Source organism: Scomber scombrus, chromosome 17 (assembly GCF_963691925.1).
Source record: "Scomber scombrus chromosome 17, fScoSco1.1, whole genome shotgun sequence".
Lineage (NCBI taxonomy): Eukaryota > Metazoa > Chordata > Actinopteri > Scombriformes > Scombridae > Scomber > Scomber scombrus.
This window is the reverse complement of record NC_084986.1, coordinates 19,976,103-20,003,643: the sequence shown is the minus strand read 5'-3', so window position 1 is coordinate 20,003,643 and position 27,541 is coordinate 19,976,103. Positions and strand designations below refer to the sequence as shown.

General features: G+C 41.5%; 1 protein-coding gene across 1 annotated transcript in view; it reads right to left on the bottom strand.

The window, feature by feature from the left end:
- Nucleotides 1–27,541, bottom strand: part of rngtt (RNA guanylyltransferase and 5'-phosphatase) — a gene marked incomplete in the record, with an annotated part of 92,971 nt that overhangs the window by 3,575 nt on the left and 61,855 nt on the right. The window contains 2 exon segments of the mRNA XM_062437291.1: nt 10,820–10,886; nt 16,894–16,994. Of these exon segments, the coding sequence (XP_062293275.1) occupies nt 10,820–10,886; nt 16,894–16,994 (168 nt within the window).

Sequence of the window (27,541 nt, the reverse complement as noted above, 5' to 3'; positions counted from 1 at the left end):
CTGCAGATTATTATTCATCATTTCTTTGAAGCCACGGTGATGTCAAGATATTCAATTCACTGTCATTTATGACAAAGAAAAACTGCAAATAGTCACATATGAGAAGCTGGAACCTGAAAAACTGAATATTTTGCTTGAAATACTGAAAGGATTATTTGATCATTAATTTCTGTTGATCAAGTAATCGCTGCAAAGGCTTCAGATTAAAACTGTGTGTTTTCACATACTCAGACAGACAGATGAACATTTGAGTGTCCGTTTTTCAGCCTTAAACAAAGCAGTCCAACAGTTCCTGCTCCACCAACTGAGCCGCACTGGGTCACTGACTTATTACATCACATTCTGCTTTGAAAAGAAAATCGGCTCTACGCTCCAAGCGCGCTGGAACACAGTCAAAGTGTATGAAAATGGCACACGATACCGAAGATCAAGTATGAGTCAGAGAAGACATTTGAGCATCTGTTGTTTATTTGTCGAGGGACTGAGTCTCACTGTGAGGATTCTCGACACTTGGAAAAATGCATTTTGTAGTGCTGCTCTGAAGGCAGAATGTGCAGCAAAAAATTGCCAAATGTTTTTTTTTGTTTTTTGTTTTTTAAATCTTGACCCCACAAATATAGGCTGTCCAAGCATTTTTGATGTATTATTAAAAAAAAAAGTTTGTAAGGTGACTTCGGAGACAAAGAGGGGCAACCACCGGGGTTTGTTGTGAACATGTGACTCACAGTCAAGATCAGAGGATAAACACCGTTGCCAGGAAAGCAGCAGTGTTTGGCAAGAGGCTAAAATACTATGTAAGAGCCTTTGTGATCTTTGAGAGTGGGGCATCTGGGCTCACAGCGGGGGTCGAAATCACACAGGAAGCAAGAAAGTGAGGAAAGATCATGAAGTGAACGCAGGCCAAAGAGAATGATATCCTACAAAGTGTGTTTCAGATAATTACCTGGACACATCATAAACAAACTGTCATAATTTAAAATACAGATTTATCATTTTTCCTTTTAGTTTGAAGACACACACTGATAAGTCAAACAGCATATTTTCATTTGGAGAAGAGTGGCAGACAGCAGCGACAGCATCTCTAATCTGTCCTGAAGCTCAGCCCAGCAAGCTGTCAGAGAACTGTGAAGGGCGGTACAGGCGGGCGGGACGCGCTGCTACAGGCTGGGATCTCTTCCTGCTGGTGAAGGGTGACTTGTTGGCTGCCATTTTTCATCACCACTTGGTGTCTAATCCGTCCAAATCTGTCTCATTATGGCAGCACACATGTGCCACCAGTTAGCAGGGACTTTGGCAGTAGAACTCTTTCCCAGTCGGCGGTGAGCTGCTGCAGAGCGCTCCGTCTTTCTACTGCAATCCATGTGTGCTCAGATTTGGAAAATATAAACAATATTAACAAGAGAGGGAGGCACTCCTGCCAGCTCTCACACTTTTTTTGTTTTTCTTTGCAAAATACAAAGTGAATTCTCTACAATAGTAATCCACAACTTTTAAAGAAATATCTGTTTAAAGCCTGCTACTGTTATCACCAACTGAAAGCAAAATTATCATTGTGTGCTCCAAATGTAGCAATGCCTTGTTTGGATACATATATAAGAAATAAATAAAAAAACTGCAGTTTGCAATCATTTTTGATGTGTTGGAAAAAAAATTTCATTTTACAGGAGCAGCTCAATATTTTGAGAAATACAATATGTTTGATCGCTTTCTTTCCCTGAGTTAGATGAGAGGATCAATATCATGCTCATGTCTGAGTGTGAGGAACAGAGTTGGAACCGGGAGGCGATTAGCTTAGCTTAGCTTAGCATAAACACTAGAGGCAAGGGGAAACAGCTAGCCTGGCTCTATGTAAAGTGTAAAAAAATCTTCCTATTAATACAGAATACTGTATATCTCTTGTTTTTAAAAAATGGACACAAACAAAAATTGAAACAACTATTTGGGTTTGGGGGGGGGGGGGGGGGGGGTGTTAGGAATATGGAATATAAACATCCAGACGTCTATTAGTCTCGTCATCACTGTGAAGGTTGCCAGGCAACTGGCAGAAATTCTGTACATAAGAAAGTAAGTGCTGATAGTTACACCACTTAACTTTTTAAACTACAAAATATCATTTTTACATTTCTGTTCATCTACAGATTAAAGAAACAAGACACATCAAGTTAATTTGTGAGCTTGACTGTACTTAATGACGGATATGACAATAGCATCAATCTTTACGTCTAAATCTCAGACAAAAAGTGAAGAAGCGCATTTCCTAAAATATCAAACTCTTCCTTTATGATTCAGGCTCATGCACATTCAGAATCAAGTCACTTTGTGGCATTGACATATCTGTTTACAAACACACACCACGTTAATATTAACAGATTATCAGTGAAGTGATAATCAAAAACAGAAACCCAAAAACAGAGAAAACAGCACCGCCATGTATAAACAGTTTCCATAATGAAAGAACACAAAAAAAAATAATTCTATAACTTGCACGAGGGAGCGCAAACAAACACCTGCAGACAAGTGAAATACAGTACATGACATCTGACCTTTCACCAGTCTGTACACAGACAGCCTGCGTCTGTTTCATATCTCAGACTCCGTGTGGACTGCTGTACTGGTGCATCATGCTACAGAATATTACAAGACCTTCGTGAAGATAGCGGCACGCACGAGCAAACATTCAAAGTTTGTAATTTCCTGGAATAGCGGTTTTTATTTTCCTGAACATTGCCTTCCGACTGACCCAACCTTTGTTTCATTCCAAACTTAATCAGAACTGGCCCGGAGGTGTGCAACGCGGCGGCACTCGGGTCCATTTTAATAAGGAGAAAGTAGATGAAAGAATATAAGCAGGAAGAGGATATAAGATGCAAACATTCACAAACGCTCCCTCAGAGGGGACAACACGACGGCCGATGGACAGAATCGATACTAACGTTCAATCTTTAATATATATTTGTAATAATAACTTGCTGTGAGGCATCAAACCAGTTCTACCCATTAATATCAGCTCTTACTTATTTACGCACAACTCAGCTGAATGACTCAGTGAACAGCAGGAATTGTAAACAGTGGAAGTTAAAATACCCTCACACGTTCTATTATCTACAACATAATTACAGCTATATGTGGCTGTAGCTGTGTCACAGTAGAAACAAATGGTAGTCCTCGTGACTGAATGATTATATGACATCAGCGCCGAGCCTCTGGTGAATATGTGTAATACCGAAACCGTTGGCCCACGTGTTCAGATTGTCACAGCACTCAGGAGATCTCTGAGGGGAAGGTAATCATGTGTAACTGAGGTAAAATGATGCACCAAAAAAAAGAAAGAAAAAAACTTCACAGAAAACGACTGCAAAGACAACATAATTGTGTTTTTACCTCTCAAACTTTTAATTGAGTAGTTTGTTTGTTGTGCTTTCTTAAGTTTTCTGTGGGCAGCACTCTCAATTACGCTGACAGTATTCACGGTCTTTAATGCAAACGCCACATCTCATCTAAAAACTGACGCATAATGGAAGCCTAGTTAAAACACTTTAATGACAAAGTATCGCTGTTGATTAAGCAGAGAAATACTTATTCTCATTAACATTTTTCCCTCGCTTAATGATGGCAATGGAGTTGAACAAATTGGGGAAATGGCTAATGGAAAAAAGAAGAAAAAAAATTTCAAAGGCATTTCAGCACTCAGCAGGTGAAGTGCACGCTGCCAGACTCGCACAGCTTCATCAGGGTAGATACTCTTATCTTCCTCTCTGGTGACTGGATCTGTCAGGCTCCATTCAAATTATGTATGGTTAATGAGCTATATGCACAGGCCACATATAGTTCTGCGCAGGGAGCTGTCGCCATAAGGAAACTAAACCTAGATGGGCTGCCACATCTGGATTGATGTAAAGGGACCAAGAAGTGGAAGCGTCTCTGGACTGAATAAGGAACTATTGACTTGAACAGGAGAATTAATTAAAGGTAACAAAACAATCCTATTTATATTTAAATGACCTGCACAGTCACACAGGTGTCTCAAACACTAGCTGGAGCTATGCGAGGGTGTGTGTGTGTGTGTGTGTGTGTGTGTGTGTGTGTTGTGTCATTCTTATCTTTGACAAATAAGAATGACAGTTGGGTAAATTATCCCTCACTGACAGGTCAAACATGTTTTTGTTTAACTTTTGTTACTCTGTCCATCAAGTGCTTATGATGTGATTATGCTCGCCAAAGTCATAGCTGAGATCTGGGAATGAAAGACATCTTAATCACTAAAAGTGGATCCAACACAGCAGGTTGTAAAGCAGCCAACAGCCGACAGTTTAGACAGATTAGTTACAGATTTATTTGGATGAATTACTGAAACAAACACAATCGTCACTAATCACCCCGGATTACACTGAAAAACCGAGTGCTCACAGCAATGGTAAGTATGGCAAATAGTTGCTTTCTTTCTGCTTTATAAGTTGCCTCTCATTCACCCATTCATTCACACACTCACTGGAGCTGCATGCACGGTGCTGGCCTGACCATTCAAAGCATTGCTAGGGTTCAGTTTCCAGGTCAAGGACACTTCCACACAACAGAACACCAACCTTGCTATTAATGGACAACCTGCACTACCTCCCTGGGCAAAGTCAGTCTGTGAACTTTGCTGGGTGATGTAGCAGAGTTCCCAGATCTCAGCAATTACTTCAGTGATAACAATGTTGTCATTAATAAAACTGTAGTTTCACCACCAGATTTATTTATCTATGACAATATACAAGGAGTGCAGTGGTAGAATGAGCTTCCATCGCAACATAATGATAATAATAGTAATATAGTATTACATAATTAAATTATTTTAGTGGATGCTCATGAAGTCTAATTTGGGCTTTAGAAAAGTTAACACGCTGGTAAGACAAAAGGTCTTCAGTCAGCCTGCTCTTTCACACTATTTGCTTTGTTATAAAGACTGAGCTGATAAATCAAGAGAGCTCCCTTACAAAATTAATTTGAGTGATTCCCTGTAGGTACCAACGGTATAAGGAATTACGACAATAAAGAGCTAAATTGGAGGGAGTGAGTCAATAAAACAGGATTTCATGAAGGTTTGGACATTTTTCTAATTACAGAAGAATTGGTTGGATTTCCTTCTCCAGCGGCCGGTCGCATTTCAATGAGCTGGCAACTGAACGCGCCTCAAATTACATCTAAATCGACACAGACATTACTAAAACGCCCATGAGCAAAGGCGATGAATATCAAAACTGCTCTGTGATGGTGCACTGCAGACCACCAACACATACACACACACACACACACACACACACACACACACACACACACACACACACACACACACACACACACACACACACACACACACACACACACACACACACACACACACACACACACACACACACACACACACACACACACACACACACACACACACACACACACACACACACACACACACTCACGAAACACACACAGAGGCTGTGCAGAAGTAGCACTGCATATCAGATTTATCGGCAACATTATTCAGCAAGCCGCAACCAGAAAACGTCACGTCCTGCGCTGGCATGTACTTAACATTTTTTAGCATATTTGCACTCGGGCTGACTGTAAAACACATTTCACAACAAACACATCGACATGAAAGATGACAGAAGATGACCTCGGGGCTGCAGCTGAGAGAAGCTTAGAGCCTGATCAGTGAACAGAGACTCTACATTGTTGACTTACAGAGCCCTGGGCTGTTACACAGGGATCTGGCACACAGTGATGACACCACAGAAAGAGGAACTACTCAATTACTGTGTTTTTAAAACCATGACTTTGAATACTGGAAGCACTACAAAAACTAAGAGTCATTTAGACAAAGTGAGACATTGCCATATTGAGTCATATTCATTCTAGAAATGTACTTCAAACTGCTTAGCAAATGTGAAATCACTCCCATGATGTCCCTTAACCTGCTCTTCACCCCAGGCCCGCCAGTGGATTCCCATAATACTCAGGCTGAAGATGAGATGGTAGTTATTGTGAAGTGCACTTGACTGTGTGTGCATTACTGTGGGTCAAAGGTCTGATGATGTAGTGGTGTAATCCCATACAGCATGACTCTGCATGATAACAATATTCAACAAGGAAATCATTGAATCTCGCTATAAAGTGCAAATAAGTCCATCTCTGTCCCTTCTACAGTAAAGTATATCACAGACAACATGGACTAAAGCTGAACATCATCAGATAATGTTAGAGTAATCCATGAAGCCATAATTATTATACTGACACAGTGAAAAGTTTCTTTAAGGGGGAAAATGAAGACTGATGGCATTTTGGCAGACTTAGTGTTTTTTTTTAAATAAACTTGTTATCTGTGTGCTTCCAGCTACACAGAGCAGTATATTTATATAGAGTTTACTGGGACGGCAACCAACAGTTATTTTCACTGTTGATTATTTTCTTGTTTAATCTTTTGGTCTATTAAGTGTCAGAAATTAGAGAAAAATTTCTATGGTGAATTTCCATTGCCCGAGGTGACATCTTATCATGGCTTTTTGGGATTTTCTGCTATTTTTACACTGTTATAATTTGGATGTCTTTGTTAAACATGCTCAAAGTTCCAAAATGCTGCCTGAAAGTCAGCAGCCCAGGCTTCATCCTGCTTTGAGGGCTTCATTTGCAATGTTACCTCTACTTCCTCCTTGTTGTCCATTGTTTCCAAACTTCCACAAATGTCCGTCTGTTCCTTTGCTAAGTTTGCTAGGGTTGTTCTATGTGCTGTTCACGTTGTATTTAAGAAGTTTGTTTTACGAGTCCCCTCCCTGAGCTACTACCTTATCGTGGTGGAGGGGTTTGCGTGTCCCAATGACCCTAGGAGCTCAGTTGTCGGGGGCTTTATGCCCCTGGTAGGGTCACCCAAGGCAAACAAGTCCGGGGAGAGGGACCAGACAAAGCGTAGCTCACAAGACCCCTTATGACGAGTAAAATATATGGTCCTCTGTTTCCCTTGCCCGGACGCGGGTCACCGGGGCCCCCCCCTGGAGCCAGGCCTGGGTGGGGCTCGATGGCGAGCGCCTGGTGGCCGGGACTGCACCCATGGGGCCCGGCCGGGCACAGCCCGAAGAGAAAGCATGGGACCCCCTTCAAGTGAACCCACCACCCGCAGGAGGGGCCAAAGGGGTCGGGTGCAAAGTGAGCTGGGCAGCGGCCGAAGGCGGGGACCTTGGCGGTCCGATCCGCGGCTACAGAAGCTAGCTCTAGGGACGTGGAATATCACTTCTCTGGTGGGGAAGGAGCCTGAGCTGGTGCGCGAGGTGGAGAAGTTCCGGCTAGATATAGTCGGCCTCACCTCGACGCATAGCAAGGGCTCTGGAACCAGTCTTCTCGAGAGGGGTTGGACTCTCGTCCACTCTGGAGTTGCCGCTGGTGAAAGGCGCCGGGCAGGGGTGGCGATACTTATTGCCCCTCGGCTTGGCGCCTGTATGTTGGAGTTTACCCCAGTGGATGAAAGGGTAGCCTCCCTCCGCCTTCAGGTGGGGGGACGGATCCTGACTGTTGTTTGTGCCTATGGCCCAAACAGCAGTTCAGAGTATCCACCCTTTCTGGACTCCTTGGAGGGGGTGCTGGAGGGTGCTCCCTCTGGGGATTCCATCATTCTGCTGGGGGACTTCAACGCCCACGTCGGCAGCGACAGTGAGACCTGGAAGGGTGTGATTGGGAGGTACGGCCCCCCCCGACCTGAACCCGAGCGGTGTTCTGTTATTGGACTTCTGTGCTCGTCATGGATTGTCCATAACGAACACATGTTCAAACATAAGGGTGTCCATATGTGCACTTGGCACCAGGACGCCGCAGTTCGATGATTGATTTTGTAGTCGTGTCGTCGGACTTGCGGTCGCATGTCTTGGACACTCGGGCGAAGAGAGGGGCGGAGCTGTCAACTGATCACCACCTGGTGGTGAGTTGGCTCCGATGGTGGGGGAGGATGCCGGTCAGACCTGGCAGGGCCAAACGCATTGTGAGGGTCTGCTGGGAACGTCTGGCAGAGTCTCCTGTCAGAGAGAGCTTCAACTCCCACCTCCGGGAGAACTTTGATCATGTGCCGGGGGAGGCAGGGGACATTGAGTCCGAGTGGGTCATGTTCCGTGCCTCCATTGTCAAGGCGACCCACCCGCAAGGTGGTCGGTGCCTGTCGTGGCGGCAATATCCGAACCCGCTGGTGGACACCGGCGGTGAGGGATGCCGTCAAGCTGAAGAAGGAGTCCTATAGGGCCTTTTTGGCCTGTGGGACTCCGGAGGCAGCAGGCAGGTACCGGCAGGCCAAGCGGGGGGCGGCTGCGGCGGTCACTGAGGCAAAAACCCGGACATGGGAGGAGTTCGGTGAGGCCATGGAGAACGACTTCCGGGGGGCTTCGAAGAGGTTCTGGACCACCATCCGGCGTCTCAGGAGGGGGAAGCAGTGCACCGTCAACACTGTGTATGGTGGAGACGGTGTGCTGCTGACCTCGACTCGGGACGTTGTGGATCGGTGGAGGGAATACTTCGAAGACCTCCTCAATCCCACCGACACGCCTTCCGGTAAGGAAGCAGGGTCTGGGGACCCGGGCGAGAGCTCTCCTATCTCTGGGGCCGAGGTCGCCGAGGTAGTCAAAAAGCTCCTTGGTGGCAGGGCCCCGGGGGTGGACGAGATCCGCCCGAAGTTCCTCAAGACCCTGGATGTTGTGGGGCTGTCATGGTTGACACGACTCCGCAACATCGCGTGGACATCGGGGGCAGTGCCTCTGGATTGGCAGACTGGGGTGGTGGTCCCTCTTTTTAACAAGGGGGACCGGAGGGTGTGTTCCAACTATAGGGGGATCACACTCCTCAGCCTCCCTGGTAAGGTCTATTCGGGGGTATTGGAGAGGAGGGTCCGTCGGATAGTCGAACCTCGGATTCAGGAGGAGCAATGTGGTTTTCGTCCGTGTCGTGGAACTGTGGACCAGCTCTACACCCTCTGCGGGATCCTTGAGGGTGCATGGGAGTTTGCCCAACCAGTCCACATGTGCTTTGTGGACTTGGAAAAGGCATTCGACCGTGTCCCTTGGGGGGTCCTGTGGGGGGTTCTCCGGGAGTACGGGGTATCGGACCCCCTGATACGGGCCGTCCGTTCCCTGTACGACCGTTGTCAGAGCTTGGTCCGCATAGCTGGTAGTAAGTCGGACTCGTTTCCGGTGGGGGTTGGACTCCGCCAGGGCTGCCCTTTGTCACCGATCCTGTTCATAATTTTTATGGACAGGATTTCTAGGCGCAGCCAGGGCGTTGAGGGGTTCCGGTTTGATGACCTCAGGATTGGGTCACTGCTTTTTGCAGATGATGTGGTCCTGTTGGCTTCATCAGACCGTGACCTCCAACTCTCACTGGATCAGTTCGCCACCGAGTGTGAAGCGGCCGGGATGAGAATCAGCACCTCCAAATCCGAGTCCATGGTCCTCAGCCGGAAAAGGGTGGAGTGCACTCTCCGGGTCGGGGATGAGATCCTGCCCCAAGTGGAGGAGTTCAAGTACCTCGGGATCTTGTTCACGAGTGAGGGAAGGATGGAGCGGGAGATCGACAGGCGGATCGGTGCGGCCTCTGCAGTAATGCGGACTCTGCACAGATCCGTCGTGGTGAAGAGAGAGCTAAGCCGAAAGGCGAAGCTCTCAATTTACCAGTCGATCTTCGTTCCTACCCTCACCTATGGTCATGAGCTTTGGGTAGTGACCGAAAGAACGAGATCGCGGGTACAAGCGGCCGAAATGAGCTTCCTCCGTAGGGTGGCTGGGCTCTCCCTTAGAGATAGGGTGAGAAGCTCGGTCATCCGGGAGGAGCTCGTAGTAGACCCGCTGCTCCTCCGCGTTGAGAAGAGCCAGTTGAGGTGGCTCGGGCATCTAGTTAGGATGCCTCCCGGACGCCTCCCGGGTGAGGTGTTCAGGGCACGTCCCATCGGTAGGAGACCCTGGGGAAGACCCAGGACACGCTGGAGAGACTATGTCTCTCGGCTGGCCTGGGAACGCCTCGGGATCCCCCGGCAAGAGCTGGACGAAGTGGCTGGGGAGAGGGAAGTCTGGGTTTCCCTGCTAAGGCTGCTGCCCCCGCGACCCGTCCCCGGATAAGCGGAAGAAGATGGATGGATGGATGGATGGATGTTTTACGAGTAAAGAACGGTAAAAAGAAATGGTGCGACTACTGTTTGTTAATGTAGCCTCACAAGGGACACTAATGTGTTTTCTTGCCGAGGGTTTGTCAAGAAGATTGATATCAAACAAATAAGTGTATTTCCCAAAATGTTAAACTATTCCTTTAACACTTAAAAAAGTAGAACCCGCCTGGAGTTAATAAGGGAGATACACAGTCTGTGGGTTAAATGAAAAGCTTGCTGAGAATGACGTAGTGTTTCCCTGTGGAACTGTATATTATCTGGAGCATGTCACAACAACAGGTAATCATGAAGAAAGTAAAACAATCAAACAAACAAATGAAACCAGGGAAATAAGAAACAAACGCTTGTCCCCAATAAAAAAAGTCTGTTTTAAATCAAGCTCTTGTTCTGTTTAAGAATTTATGTGAAACAACCAAATTGAAATCAATAAAAACCACCACATACTGCATCTTCATGTCACAACAGATGAAGAAAAAAACTGGCCAAATGGTTTGTGTATTTCTTAAAATCTTGAAAGTGTAAACTTTGCTGTTGGCTTTTAATAAGACGAAACTCTTACAGCTCGCTAAAGGGAAGCTGGAAGAGCACAGGGTGCTTTGGCTTTTTAGGCACGGAGACAAATTCATCAAAGCAACACATTTATTTTCTCACCTTCATCTTTGCAAAGGGCCTGTCATAGCTGCCGACGTAAAGCAAGCCGACAGTCTGTGGAAGCAACCTACAAAGACAAAAAGATCATGGTTAGCACCCGCAACACCCTCAAGCACAGGATCTCAATATGAGAGTAAGCTGAGTGGTAACGAAGGTGCAAAGAAATCACTACACCGCTTCAATTTTCCAGCTAGTAACACAGCAGGAGAGATTTGAGATTACACCTTTCGAAATTCTGCTTCTATATGTGGCTTGATGTTTCTGTACAGAGAAAACTGGATTATGGGCATGTTTTGTGCAATTCTGTTGAATCACGGTGACTGTGAGCCCTCAGCGCAATTAATTGCTGAGGGCTCACAGTCCATATAAACCCTAGTTTTGGGGTCTTTATGAACAGTATAGAGTGTGTGTACATGCTTCTATGTGCGTTCCTCAATACCATGAACATGTGCAGTACTTGTGCCTCATCCCTGAAATCATGCCCAACAGATGTCTTAATAACACAGTCTCTCCACTAAAAACACCCCCATGTGCCTGCTGTTATTTCCAGACACTTTGTCTGCTGTTACGTGCGCCTCTGCCTGTTTTTTTTGGATGCCATAAGGACTGAGGGTTTGAGCACTGGCTTCATATTAGTTAACCATTCTTAGAACAGAAATAAGGGCGGCTCCTGAGCTACACTGATGTCTAAAATACAGTGTGGTTGTGTCGTCTGATGAACCTCATACAGAGATTTTAATTGGAGCTGAAATCGGAGACTGTCTTTCCACTCGCCTCCCCCCCCTTCCCAACCTCCTCCTGGGTAATGATAGCTAACACAAGCAGGAAGGAAGCAGCAGTAGACATTAAGAAGAGCCAAATAGCCATGCAGCAGTGATGGACACAACTGGAGTCCAGTGCCAAGACCTCAGTCCATTCCAGTCACCGGTTCTATTAATAATTGCTAACGTGTTGTGTCTCAAATTCTATTTTTCATGAACCGGCAGGACTCACAAGGTAGAAAATAGCACTGAGTTTTCAATGGAACAGATGAGGAAAGAGATGAGTGTGTGTGTATCAGAAGGACGGGCTCTTTTGATGCCATTCTCAAGCTGTTTCACGATTTCACAATGCTGACGTCTGAATGTTTGAGGTTCATGTGTGACTGAGAGAGATGAATTATGTTAAAAATGAGAAACCTTAAATACCTTAAATAGATTCTGACAGAAAGCAGGTGTTTTTAATTTGAACCAGGATGCTGATCGGTGTAGTTTTCAAGCATAATGCAAGGAGACATGACAGTGAAATGATATATACATCCACAGGAGGAAAACACCTTGGAAAAATACACCTTTACAATGTCATAAAAGAAAAACGTGAGATAGCCAGGGTGTTTTGAGTGGAAAAATATAAAAAAACTTTCATGGTGATTGGTGGGAAATGATAAAAATATAACAAACGTACATTCCCACCTTACCATCCCTCAATCTATCAAAGCCATGCACAAAATCCTGTTTTTCCTCTCTCTAAGTTAAAGGATAAGCCTGGTGACATTCTGTATTTTTCTTATTGTCAACAAATCCTGTAATACACTTATGATGATAATGGTTTTATGACATTTTCCTTCATTATGATGAACATGGGCATTGTATTTCATTTTTTAATCACTTCCACAGACACCATCATGGTGCTGTAAATACTGTACTAGTAACTGCACCAAATGTCTATTAATTTGCAGCTGAAACATTTCCCTAACAATGCACTATTCACTCCTGTGTGGGTAATGTTTGCTTAAAAACAAAATACAGTGACCAGCTGTTCACCAACTATTTTTGTAATAATCGTTAAATTCATTTTTTAAAGCAACAAGGCCAAACATTTGATGGTTCCAGCAACTCAAAAGTGAGGTTTTAATGGTTTTCTTTGTCTTCTGCGATAGTTAACTGAATGTCTGAATGGGTTTTGGACTGCTTGGTTGTGTAAAATAAAATATTTGAAGACACAATTTGGGGTCAGAAATTGTGTTGCTACACCTCTCAGGGTTTTTAACTTGGGGTGCATCTATGTGAGACTGTGAGGTACCGTTTGCTAAATCTTCTTGGCCAAACGTCTTTTTCTGTTTGGGGTGTATTTGAATAAATGTACTTTACACTGCTTTCAGCTTTCCCTCTGAAAGTAAGCACTGGCACTGAGGGATGGACTAATGCATTGTTGGTTTTGGTGTTTGGTCGTAATCATTTTGGTGACAACAACAATACTGACAATCACCAGCCTCATCTCAAGTTTAGTCATTATCCTGCAAATTAAAATGAATGAACACTAATTAATGTGAACACAGGCAAGAAATTAAACCATTAGACCTTAATTTACACATTGGAGTTCTGGCAGTTACTGTGATAACATGCTGAGCAGAGAAAGCCAGGTTAACTCCAGAAATCTTTGGTTACCTTTACAATGCAATCAATCAGTGCTCAATTCACATTACTTTTTAAAATGTGGTCCATATCAGATTCCAGTGTGAACTTCATCCAGAATTTCAGGATGTCAAGGGCTGCTTTTAACTGTCATCTGTCAGCTCTCCACAAGACTCTAGGCGGCAAGATCTGATCACTCACTTCAGGCGAGTGACGTACAAGTTGTATTAATTCCAACCAGACTGTTCAGACAGAGGTTGCCTCATAAAAAAAAATCAGACCTGTATCTGATTTACAACCACATATAAAAGTGAGCCAAATCAGAGTTGAAAAGATCAGATTCCCCATGATTTGTGCCGTCCATACTGTTCATGAACATATGAGGGAAGAAGATTTGGGCCAAAGTCTGAATGTAGCCTTTGTGTCTGTACAGAGAACTCCATTCATGCAGGTTCAGAGTCCAAATACAGGCTCCATCTTTGCTCTGAAGAATCCTTTATGTTTGTGCTGAAGGATGAAAAGCATCCTCTTCCCTGAACAGAACCAACTTGCTGTCTGAATTAGACTACAAGTGTCTTTCTCAGCCAAATCCTTCTGTGCAGCTTGTAAACTATGTTGCACAGAGATCGTACTTATCATGTGTTTGCTTCTTACAACTGAAACTGCAGAAATGTTGTATCTGAACATTTAACTCCCTGAAACCATGCAGAATCTTTATAATGGTTTGCATTTTTCGCTCTGTGGGTGAAACGAGTGTTCTGAGAGATTTATTCTCACAGCAACACAATGATGAACGAAACCCCAAAAGCATTGCTCATATATTCTTCTTTAGTTCACTTGGATGCTTTCACATAAGCAGCAATGAAGTAGAGCATGTGATTAACTGTGAATGCTCTACACAAAAATATATGGACTGGGATGCTGTAATGACACTTGAGTCCATGGTGAACAAAAACCATTAAGAAGACGGCTGGACGCCAACTTCCAGAAAGCCAAATCCTGCCAGTTAGACGCTACCTTTCTGGGACTTCAAACTCACTAAACACATAATGAACGATGATGTAACCGTTAGTCATCGCCTCCTCGGACAGAATGCTGGCTCAAATTATCCACGATTCAAGCAATCTATACAATATGCAAAAACTGTTCAATTCTGCATTTGGGAGGGGCTTTGGCATGCTTTCTGGAACTGCTTCATCTTTCCATTTCGTTCTTTTCCACCTCCCTACTCTTCCCATCACATAATGATCACACAGTCTGCTTGCTTTCAGAGAAGGTAATAAACTTGCAAGGCTGTATGCCTGTGTGGTACACAAAAACGTGCTGGTGGATTGATTGTGTGGGCTGATGAATTAACAGTTGATACCTCCTTGCATGTCTGTCCATCTCTCTCTTTCTCAGACAGCGACTAAGGATTTGAAAACCTACACCGAGACTGAGTGAGGTCTGACGAGTGCTCTCCTGCCATCAAATTCGTCTTTTGGGCAAATATCGGAGCATTCTCAAATGATAACAATGATGGTCTTTGTTCACCCACAAGCAGGAAAGAGTCAAGAAGCAGACTAGCCTTCCTGCTGGTTCCTAGCTTTGGAGTACAAAGGGTGACTATGCCCTACTGTTATCCTTTCTGTCTGTTCTTGCTGAATGTTGGCGGGCTCATGGCTACAAAGCAGGGATAGTCACTGAGGTCACCTGGCCCGCAGAAGAAAAGGCTGCATGACCAGAAAGGCTTGACTGGTGTGTGTCGGACTAAGGTTGTCACGATACCTGAATTTTAAACTTCAATACAATGCAAAACAATTATACTCAAAATTATTTTAAGAAAGGCTCACAAAATAGTATTTTCCCCCTTTTTAAATAAAAAGTTTTGATTCACCAGAGCTAGCTAGCACCACTGTTTGTTGTTGAATAGGTTGATATTCTTTTCCATTGTTTCATCTGTGCCGCCTTTTTTTTTTTTAAATGTCAATGCATTCGATAATTTCAAATGTGTAATTAACAGAGACCGTACCATTTTAAAAACATTACTGAAGTATTGATACTTGATGCAGACAATATTCACATACTATGCTGCACAAAAGCACACAGTACAGTGAAGAGGTGTGCATTGTGCTGACAGAAAAAGAACCCTCTACAGCCGCACTAGCAGCTCTGTGAGAGTGTGCGTATGTGGCTTTCAGTCTGACATTAGCTCTGCGTGAAAAAACGCAGTCCTCTTATTTGAATGGGGGGAGTGTATTGACGCAGTCGGGGTGCAGACACAGGGGGGCCATCAGCAAAAAGGTTGAATGTGGTTCAACTTTTCAAACTTTTCAATCGGCATGCGCTAGATCGGCCAATCATACACATGGATACACATGTTCCTTGTGGATTACTTTGTAATGTAAATGCTGTATTTCTGCTGTTTACGATTGTTGCGAGAATGGCAAAACAGCTGCAACTGTGATAGAGCTGTAAAGTCTTAAGTGTGAGTGTCACAAACTGGTGTATGGTGCTTTGGTGTTTAATAAGCCTTAAATACATTAACATTGACTTTCTGGATCTCTACTTATTGATCCAGTCCCAGGTTTTTTAAGTCCAAATGTAACCTAAAGCATAGTAGCACAGTTTAGCAGGTATTTAGTCATAAACCAAAGTATTGGAAAAATTAAGAAAAGGTGTGATATGAGCACTGGATGAAAAGTGCTGGGTATCAAATTTATCATGGCAATCCCTTTGTCAAGACAAGAAACCAAAGTGTGAGTCTCATGATGACGCAAGAGAAAACATCAGCATCTTGAGGATACATCATCTGGGAACCATTAATACCTGTGCCAAATTTTACACAAGGCCATCTTGTAGATGTCGAGATATTTCACTTCAACCTGCTGATGGCGCTAGATTAAAAGTAAGGAGACCACTTAGGGTTCACCCTGTGGGCACCATGGATATCTATATAATATATAAATATAATCTATCCAATAGTTGTTGAGTTATTTCAGTCTGGACAGCCCCATCCCTGGAGTCACGTTGCTAACATTTGCAACAGTGGATGATGCAAATTGTTTTTCTTTTCATGCACTTAAAAATGTTTTGCATCCGCCTTTTAAACCAATACCAATTTTACAACTTGCTTATTATTCCGTATTAGAAATACATACACGTTCAAAGCCCCTTATTATATGCAAGGACTCACTTGTCTTTCACTGTATAGAATTGTTTGTGTGCAGAGTTCTAATGTTTACCAGGATAAGCATGAGCACCGGTGGATCTGAATAATTTATGTTGCAGAGGATAAAAAACCTAAAATGAGAGGAAAAGGGGAAGGGCAGCAGTGTTTTTTCTTTGCACATATAGACACATAAAACAAAGAACTATTTCCTGGGATAAGGAGACAAAATGCATGTAGGCAATGATGGTGAAAGAAATGAACTTTTTTGCACATTGTGGCAATGCTGCTGCTGTATGGAGGAATTAAACCCCAAAGGCAAAAAGAAAAAAAAGGAAATGTTAGAAAAAAGATGAGATGAAAAAGAAAAGAAATATTCATGCCAAAAGGAATTCATTGCATTGCTGTTTGATTGGAAGTACGCTTTTTAGACAGGCACACAAAGCAGCACACCGAGTACACAAGTGTGTCACAAAATGATAGGTGCTATTAGAATCATCAGGCAGAGCGTTTCCCTGGCAACGGTGACTTACCCTTCTCCTCCAACTTTGGTGATCTTGAGGCGAAAGTCCACAGAGTTGAGATTGGGAGGCTTCCACTTGAGGATTTCATCACACCTCCCGGCCTTGTATCTCTGCAGGGACACAAAAAAAAAAAATTACAATGCGGAAGATTTTGTTGGGATTAACACAGATGAGAACTGCTTTTGTGAAACAAGGCTGACACTGTGGTTCCGTGTGTCATTATGTCAACCAATAAAAAATATGCAGACTTAATGGCTGGGTAATTTGTGAGCCGAGCAGCGTTTTTAAGCAACAGTCACTGTTAATGAGGTGAAAACCTTCATACAAATTATTCTCCATTACGATACACTAACGATCTGGAGCTGCAAGATGTGGAAATGATGGAAACATTCTTAGGTTAAAAATTAGTCTCTTTGGCTCCAACGTCGTCAAAAAATGCAAATAAGTTCCTGGCATAAAAAGAGACATGATTAAAGAATTTCTTCAAGTGCTCCTCATGCAAAATACATTTTATTATGAGTGGAAAATTGCACGGCAGGAGCACAAGAATAGATATGTAAATACAATTACAGGCTGACAAATTATGCACAATGATTCAACATAGCATTATTTTCACATCACTATTAGGTTTTACTGTGCAGCAACACGTGACACACACCACAACAACACGCTTCCCTCCCATCACTTTTATTATTTATGCGTGCCTGACATTTAGGAGGACATGAAACAAATGCACTGGAACATGAGAAATGTAAAGGCATGACGGGTGGAGGCGGGAACAGATGACCAGATTCTGTCACTGTCAGGTTGCTCGGTAACAGGAGTACGTGTGGGGAAAACAGACAGGATTCCTCAGTAGGACCTGTGCTGTGACAGCAAATGACTGACTGAGGAGTCCCTGGCTCCGCCCACGTATGCCCTTATGGCATGAAAAACAAAAAAAAACAACAACTTTAAATCATCATAAGCAGACAGAAACATAGTGTTGCTTGTCAAAAAATATACCCTACTCCTCCACAAACTCAAGGCCTGAGTTCTGCAAGCTGTTAGGGTGAAACTGCATGAGAGTTTTGGAGCCCAGTTCTTCCAACTGCCGTGTGGACATGTACAGTCTAGTCTAAACCATTCTGCAGCAAACCTCCAGTGCCAATACAAAAGCTAGTGCACTCCTCATGAAGCAAATTGACAAATCAGGTGGTTAAAGATGCTGAAAACCAACTTTTTTTCAATCAATAATCTCATCTAAAGATACAACAGCTTTGGTTATTTAGTGTCTGTGGTGTCATAGTGATGTCATGTATGTCCGTGCACCAATCAGGATTTAGCAATATTTGAATTCAGGCTGCAACTAACAATTATTTTCATTGTTAATTAATCTACTGATTATTTTCTTGATTAATTGACAGAGATGGGTATCTTGACAATAGGTGAGAATCAGACAAAATATCCACACTATATATACTATTATACAAGTGGCCCCCAGCAATTCTAATAACATTTTTAACTAAGAAAAAAAAATTGCTGGGATACTACTAGAAGTACTGTGTGGATCTTTTGTCTTATTCTTGCCTTTATTGTTATTTTTGATCCATCAATAAATTGTGACAGTTTTACGCCTTGTTTGTTGTCAGTGACAACGGGCCAATCTAGTATCAGATACCATGATTTCAAGAGATAACAATTCAATAAATTTATATCTACGTATTTATTTGTTAAATTCTATTTAACAAAGTTAAGAAAGCAATATTTAAGCCTGATTTTGCCTTACACATAACAAATTGATCCCAGTCGGTATGGGATCGGTACTCGGTATTTGCTACTACCCAAAACACAGGTATCAGGACTAAAGAAGGATTGGTTCATACTGATTGTGATTAATTGTTTGGCCAATAGAAACATCAGAAAACTGTGAAAAAACACATATCACACATCCACAGTGATGTCTTTAAATATCTCTTTTTCTGACCAAGAGTCTCAAACCCACACATATTCAGTTTACTATCATTTAAGTCAAGCAAACACTGGAAAGTCTCACATTTGAGCAGCTGGAGTCATCAAATGAAAAATACTTTTGCTTGAAAAATGACAAACCATTAGTTAAACTAATTATTGTCCACAGTTTCTAACTTGAATCAAGATGTGATAACAGTTAAAAGATTATTTACTGGTTATGTGACAAGCCACAATCCATCACAATTGTCACACCACACCCACGTAGTCTTCATTAAGCCAATTAGCTGAGTTTTAGAGAGTTAAACTTTAAATAAATACTACTTAAGGTGTTTCTTTTCTGCCCAAACTTTCATTTTGATTGTTGCTTATTAACACAACATTAAAGCCACCACCTTAATAGACTAGCTAGTTTCTACTCCAGAAAATATCTCTATGACAACTGTTGACAGCATGTTAAATGGATTTTATGTGTTTTGAAACTGAGATTTTGTCACTTATTTGTTAAAATTACATTATTTTTCCTTTAGAATTCAATCAATGCTGAAAGCTTCACGGACAAAATTTAATCTCAAGACACATTCCTCAAAAACTGTGCAAATAAAAACCGAAACTATCTGCACGGTAGGAAAGCACTAAAAGTAAATGAGAATATGAGAACATAAGTGAGACTGACAACGGTAATAACAACATGCTCAGCCGCTGTCAATAACTTTATTTAATGTGCTGTGTGGGCACTGTGATAAATTATAACTTAATAAATTGGGTGGAGTGACTTTAATGGTTTTGGTCTAAAGTGAAGGTGATGGGAGTGTGGTGTGTGTCCTTCTGCTTTGACGGCTGTGGAGCTCTCAGTGTGGGAGGTGGCCTTCAAAGCAGCACACTCCGCGGTCTATTCACCGCAGTTAGCTGGAGAGGAGGAAAAAAGGGCCCGTCTCCTCTGAAGAACCTCTTCTGAGTACATCTTTTCTTCTGAGAACGTGGGTGTGGAAAAGAAAATTCTTCCAGTGTCGTTAGTTATGGCACTCTGCACAGGCATCAACGTAATCTTTTGTGAAATTGCTTATTCTACTTATGTAACGCTAATAAAAATGAAGTACAGAGCGATGAAGTACTTCAGAATTTAGATGAAAAAAAAGAAGGGGGGGGCTTCTGAGGAGGTAAAACATATAAGGCAGAGGTCTGCATGGTTTATGTGTATTTCTCTGCAGTGAAACAGTACATGCATAACTCTGCTCATATATCAATAGTTCGCCCTTGAAAATGTACTTCCCCCTGCGGATCTGTTGTTTTCACTGTAGAAGCTTGCTGTTCTGCATGCTAAAATCGTGTATGCTACACTTTCAATGACGGTGAAAATTTCTTTAAATGAATCCCAGCCAGCGGAGCCATAGCAACAACGCTGTGCAAAAGCCAATCAGACTTCAGATTAAATAAATAGGCAACCTTCAAATTCATTCCTAAATGAAAAAAGTGCTGCCGGGTTGCGCTCGCACTTTCATTACCATTGTTAGTCTTGTCAATAAGTGACTGCACTTAAAAAAACAGGAGCTTTATATTGAAGTGAAAAAAACAAAACCAGACCTTCAAATCCGACCTTGCATGCAGGAACACATCTCTCATCCATCAAACTCATTTTCATGTAATGATGTTCCACTGAATATAAATTTCCTGCTGTTTCAAGTTAGAGATTCAGAGGCTGCAACAGTCAGACTGAGGGAGATGAATGCTAAATGAAGTCTGCTCTTCTAAATGTTAATCTACACAGACAAACTTCAAGAAGCAATTTATGATAACAAATGACTGTTATTATGGTATATTTCAAATGTGTTTACTGCATATAACATTTCTCATCTCTTTACAAACCTGTTTTTCTAGTAATGTGGAGGCAGATAGTCTAATAATTTCACATTTAGGGACACATCTATCAGTTATAAAGAGTGATTGTGCCTCTACTACACACACAAAATGCAGAAACCACTCTAGACCACATCTCCTCTCACAATCATGTAATTAGAGCTACAAGGATTGATCAATTAATCAGAAAATGAATCGGCAACAGTATTGATTGTTTGATTCGTTTGATTGAGTTTCGTTCATTAACCATTTTAGTCATTTTAAAGCAAAATTGCAAAAAAAATGTGATGGTTCTAACCTCTCAAATGTGAAGGTTTGTCTTTTCTTGTCACATATGACAAATTGATGGAATATCTTAGTTTGTTTGGACTGTTAGGACAAAACAAGCAAAATGAAGAGAATAAATAATTAATAATGAAAATAATAGTCATAACCGATAGTGAAAATAATTGTCATTGCTGCTCTACATGTCATTTACATTATTATTTATGAGAAATGCATACAAGAAATAACGTCATCTCTTTTGACCGAGGCCATCGACAGCATGCTTCCCAGTTAGCATCCTGTTTTGGAAACTGGCAGCTATAAACTTTCTCAAATACATAGCTGCAACTGGAGTGCAGACCCAGTGGCTGAATCTCTGAAATGTGAAACACTGATGTCTGAGGCTACAGCAAACTGTGTGTGGCTCTTTGTTGATGACTGGCCTGCTGGTTTGTAGTATACTCTCAGCAAATCAATTTGTCTCCTGCTCTCCTTCGAAAACACGCCGGCAACCAGATTACACATTTAGAAGAGCAGGAAAAAAACAAGGAAGCAAGTAAACCAAAACAAAGACATGTGCTCTACAATAGCAACGTACATCCGCTGTGAATATGGCCTGCCTTTGATTTTGTCCACTTCAAGAGCAGCCGTCATGTTCTCTATTCCACTACAAAGCTTTTCTCCATTTCCTCATATAAGCCTCCATACTCTCATTGTATCCCTCTGTTTTACTATGAGGGGCCGTTAGGGACATAACTCAGAATTACCATTCGCATACACATACTTTTCCTCTCACATACACATATGAAACCAAAAATACTCACATACTATACTGAAATTCACACACACATAAAAGTGAAATGCTTTCACAAACACAACTGAAACGCTCTCATACACACTACTGAAACGCTCTCATACACACTATTGAAACACTCATACACACTATTGAAACGCTCTCATACACACTACTGAAACACTCTCACACACATAACTGAATAACTCATAATATTGTGAAATATAACAATTCTGTAGTGAATATGAAAAATATAATTAAAAAGTAAGGCTTTCCTGCTGTGAAGGAAACAGGAAGAATTCCTATGTGCATGTGCTCATGATGAATTTGAAATACTTAATGCTTTATAAACCAAAACCACAACAGGAGGGTTAAAACACAATGCATGTTTGACCTATAATAGAGTTGTGTCTCAAATCCAAACTTTATTCTTTGAGCTATTATTTTTTTTCTGTAATGTCGGGAGATTGAGTTTATCTATCATATTGCTGTGCCACTTTAGATAACGTTACACTTCAGTATCTGAATGCTTGTAAATCGTTGCGGGCAAATGACAAGAAATATATAACGTTAGGCAACGGGAGAGTCAGTTTACAGCCAGGATCAATAAGTTGTAAGTAAGTCATTTCCGTTTGGATTTCTAGACACAACTATTATAGGTCAAACATGCATTGCGTTTTAACCCTCCTGTTGTGGTTTTGGTTTACAAAGCATTAAGTATAAATTATCACCCAATTCTGTGCCTGAAACCCAGGTTTCACACATATTTTTGGAAATGATGGTCAATAGACCTCATTTAAATGAAACTATACCTCATTTTTGAGTTAATGCCTGTTGTCATGCTAGGTGACAAGCTAGGTGACCTGAGGACAACAGGAGGGTTAAGTATTTCAAATTCATCATGAGCACATGCACATTATAGTATGAATTCTTCCTGTTTCCTTCACAACAGGAATGCCTTCCTTTTTAAGTATATTTGTCATATTCACTACAGAATTGTTATATTTCACAATATTATGAGAGTGTTTCAGTAGTGTGTGTGAGGGCGTTTCAGTAGTGTGTGTGAGAGCGTTTCAGTAGTGTGTGAGAGAGCGTTTCAGTAGTGTGTATGAGAGTGTTTCAGTAGTGTGTGAGAGCGTTTCAGTAGTGTGTGTGAGAGCCTTTCAGTAGTGTATGAGACGTTTCAGTAGTGTATGTGAGAGGAAAAGTATGTGTATGCGAATGGTAATTCTGAATGATGTCCCTAACGGCCCCTCATATTTTACTATAGAGAATCATTTGTTGCTCCTAACTTTTATTGTGTCTTCAGTTTCCTGAACTCTGTCTCCTTATCTCTTGTTCAAGAGTTCTGAATACAATGTACTCATATGAATTGTGCCAGCTTTCAAAAACACCAGCGCGTTGTGCCTACAGGCAGAGCCAGCACTATAACTGCATGTGTAAGCACTGCTCGGCTGATAATGCAGTTTCCCCATTTCTACTTCCAACGTAACCTTTATGGTGACCAAGATAAAAACTGGAAATAGTCAACAAAACTGACACATAAAACTTTCAAACTTTCAACAGCATTTTCATAAAGAGCCAGAAAAATGATAGCAAGAAAACCACAACACAGAAAATATATCCGAGCAGGAACGTCTTCAAGAAAACCTCAGGAATGAAATGACAGGCTGTGGTTTATCAAAACAACCATACATCATTCTTTACCACGTCTGACAGCTTTACAGATGCTATTGTGATGAAGTTACAACTGGCAGCGGTTACAGTAAAGTGAAGTTGTTGTGATTGGTAGGACGGAACCGTCGCCCTTCCCTGATGTCAATACACAGAGATAAATATCCTGCGGGGACAGGAGACTACACATTATAATCCAGGGAGAGAAGAGCAAACAGAAAATGTGATAAGCTATTGAACGGCTGCAGATCAGAGATTTGTTACCCTTTTAAAGTCCTGAAATAGCGAGGTTGTATTTGATCTAGTGCCGCCCAGATTTCCACAGGAAGAAATCGGCCAATATCAGTTCCACTTTGCCTCGGAAAAAAAAGGGAGGAAAAACAAAGGTGACGAAAGAAACGTTAAACTTGGAAACACTGGTGCAGTTTCTTCAGGTTATGTTTAACACATACTACTTATTATTATTGATACAGCAATACTTTGTTTGGTGTTACTTTTAATACGATATTTTCATTTCCTGAGCAATGAAAACATAACTCATTGAGTTAGTTGATTGATGGATAAGAAAACAGCTCTGCAACTATTTTGATAACAGATACATTTTTATTTCAAGTGAAAATGCAAATCATCTGATGGATCCAGGTTCTAAAATTCAGGATTTGCAGTTTGTTGTGGTCTCACATCATAGTAAATTAAATATTTTGGGGTTTTGGACTGTTTGTGATAAGAAAACACTTAGATGACTTTGTGCTCAAGGATATTTTCATAGTCATTGTTTTGTGGTGTTATCGGCCAAACTATGAATTGATTGAGAAAATAATTGGCAGATTAATAGATAATGAAAATAATTGTTAGCCCTAAATTGAAGCGCTGACCTCAATAACAACAGTTAACATTTAAAACTATGATTAAGAATCAAATCTATGACTGCATCTATGATGAATGTCTTCAATATAATGTTTCATTTTGGTCCTAATATTCAAACAATATACAGCTTTATAGCTGAGGTGTCCATGAAAACTATTTTCTAATACATCCCTCTACATGGATATAAATATTGCATCTCCCTCTCACTACTGTTGTGGGAAATGAATAAGAAATATATTGTGGCTATTACATCAACACATTAAGCTTTCAACTGATTGTTATTCATCAATATTTCAGTGGATCCTTGATATCAAAAGTCTGATTGTCTAGAATTGAACACATACCATCATAACCACAGATGTGGTGAGTATGACAATTATATTAGAAGCCTTACATAATGAACACATGCTTAATAAATGCAGAAATCGTCGTTCTATTGAAGAACAAGAAGCTTGTTGGTGGGCGAGCTTTTAAAATAAGTCGTTTGATTACAATGTTTCTCATTTCAGTAACAGCTTTTTTGCTGCAAGGCAGACTTATTGTTTAAGTGTGCAGAGGATTACAGACAAAAGGCTGGGCAAGTCCAATAAATCTGTTCCCCGGAGAAAAGCTGCCCTTCGTTAGAGCTCAGACACATTGGTCTGTTTCTTTGAGTCACATTGACACAGTGTGTGTGCGTGTTTTGAGTGTGAATGTGCAAAATGGAGCTGTGGTAAGAAATATTTGTCCAAGAATATACAGGGATGGGGGTGAAGGGTAAAATTAAGAATTAAATCTTAAGATAAGTGCTCCGCAGACATGACGCATAAATACTCTGAAGGACAGCAAATGATCATACAGATGCAGTTCAGTTATACATAAAAACATCATAAAATCCTGAACTCACATGTCTCAGATAAAGGTTTTACATCATGATTTGAGAACCGAATCACGCCTTCTGTACTGACTCGGATGTTGACTTGAAATGATCTGAGATAAATATATATTTTAATCTGTAGAAAGCAAATTTCTCCTTTGTACTCTTTGTACAGAGATCAGCACCTGGAGTGCTCTCTGCCTTTTGTAGCAATGGCTCAGTTATAAATTCAAAATCTTTCCAACAAAGAAAACATATTCCAAAGACGCTGTGTGTTGGCTGAGATAACGCTCCCAGTGACTGCAGGCTGCTGCAGCGACAACCTTTATGCTAATATTAATGGATATTCACAGCAGCACTACTCTGCTGAGATTAACCTGGAGACCACCCTAATCCCATTCACTCAAGAAAAGATTAACAGTGCACTGGGTGGTGCAGAGATCAACAAAAATCAATGACTTTAGAAAATGATTGCAGTATGGGGCAGTGTTATTTCCCTCTACAAGCATTATTGATTGCTGGTAGTGTTGGTGATGAAAGACTTCAAGCTCATCCTACTGTTGCATTTGCTGTAAACTTCTGTGAATAAGCCTTTAATAAGTGACAGCTGAAATCTTATTAAGTATTTATCTTGAGGATGAAGCTAAGCAAAATTCAGACATCATGTGCCGAAGCCAAATCCTGCGTCTTCTGTTTTGGATTGAAGAGAATTTCACACTGCAGCCATACACAAGAATTTATTCTGATTTTTACATTCATGATATCACAAACCAAAACTGACAAACTAAACTATTGTTATATATATTGTATATCTCCTCAGAAGTGTTTTTTGAATAATTAGATGTAATGTCAGTCTTCATTCTCATAGCACTCTTCTTAATTAGCTTAATTAAGTAGACACCAAAACTGGTTTCCAGACAAAAAGTGGAAAAAATCTAATTTTAGAAACTTTACACTAAGTAATTTTTTTCTGCCATGAGCGAACTGTGATCGGCACTGTCAGCACTTTGCAGTCAAGTTTTTCTACTGATGTCACATTAAAAATGGATTCCTTGTGAAGCACATGCAGGAAGTGATGAGTGTTAGCACTAGCTTCAAATGCATCAAAAATTATCTCACTGTAGGAACTGAATGGAGCAGAGGATAAAACTGTATGTCATGAGGAAAGGTCACATATGGATGATAAATTCATTATCAGGGATGATATATGCATTGCTAACTTAATAATTTAACTTAATTTAATTGGGTTTCTATAAGACAGAAACACAATGGAACAGCCCAATGCCTCTAAGGAGGGTGTGTTTCCACATAGAGAATATGAAGCCTTCACTCTTAGGGATGGCATTAAGAGCTCCTCCACAACTCAACATGTTAACCTCCACTGCACAGTATTATTCAAAAACAGAGGCTTATTTGAATAGGCTGGTGTATCGGGGAGATTTCAAACAGGAGCCACCGTGTCAATCAATAATCCAATTGCACGAGCTAAAGGTCAAAAAAGTAAATGCATTTTAAAAAGTGAATTAATTCAGTGAACCGTACAAAGCCGCATGCATTTCTTCATGCACAGGATAAGCAGTGCAACGCTCATTACTGCTGATTGGTTTTTGGTGTGTGCTACAGACACTTGAAAGAAAGGTGACCGCAAAAACATTTGTATTATTACCTGTAAATATATAATAAAATCTGTTTCTTATTACATTAGGTTGGGTTTGCTTTTCGACTGGTTGTGTAACTGCACAAGCAAATGCTGAGTGTTTTGCTACCCAAACTCAATGCAATCCATCATGACAGCATGTGGATGAAATCTGTATGCTACAACTCAGACTCAGGAGTTCTCCCATCTTTGAAAACTACAATGACATAAATAAAATAGAAGATGACTTGTAAGGAGGATGCTCCGCTCATGTCATCTTTCCCAGAGGGTCTCAGAAATGGAGAAACTGAGGGCAAAAGCTGTGTTTACATCTCTGCGGGGGGAAAAAACTAGGTCCTGGTGGGGTTCTTGGGTGTGCGGGAGGTAGGTTATTTTTTTATTTGCAAAAAGTTAACATAAGTTTCATAATCTGATGTGAGTTAGATCACTACAAAGACCTTCTGTCCTTCAGGATGGTCTTAATCCTGATTTGTTGTTGTACAGTTAAATTTAGACACTTAATCTGCGCTCCATCTTTAATTCGCACAACAATCAGTAGCCTTTAGCCAATGGCTCACAAAAAGGGTCGGAACAGCTCTGCTCTGTGCGCCACAGACACTGACGAATATGTGATGCATTGACAGACATCTTCATGAAGAAATATCAGCACAGACTCTCAAGTACACCACAAACAGCAAATCACTCCTGCGTGTTATGTTTGTTTTACGCCTGGCGCCCAGCCATCAGCAGCACTGCAGTT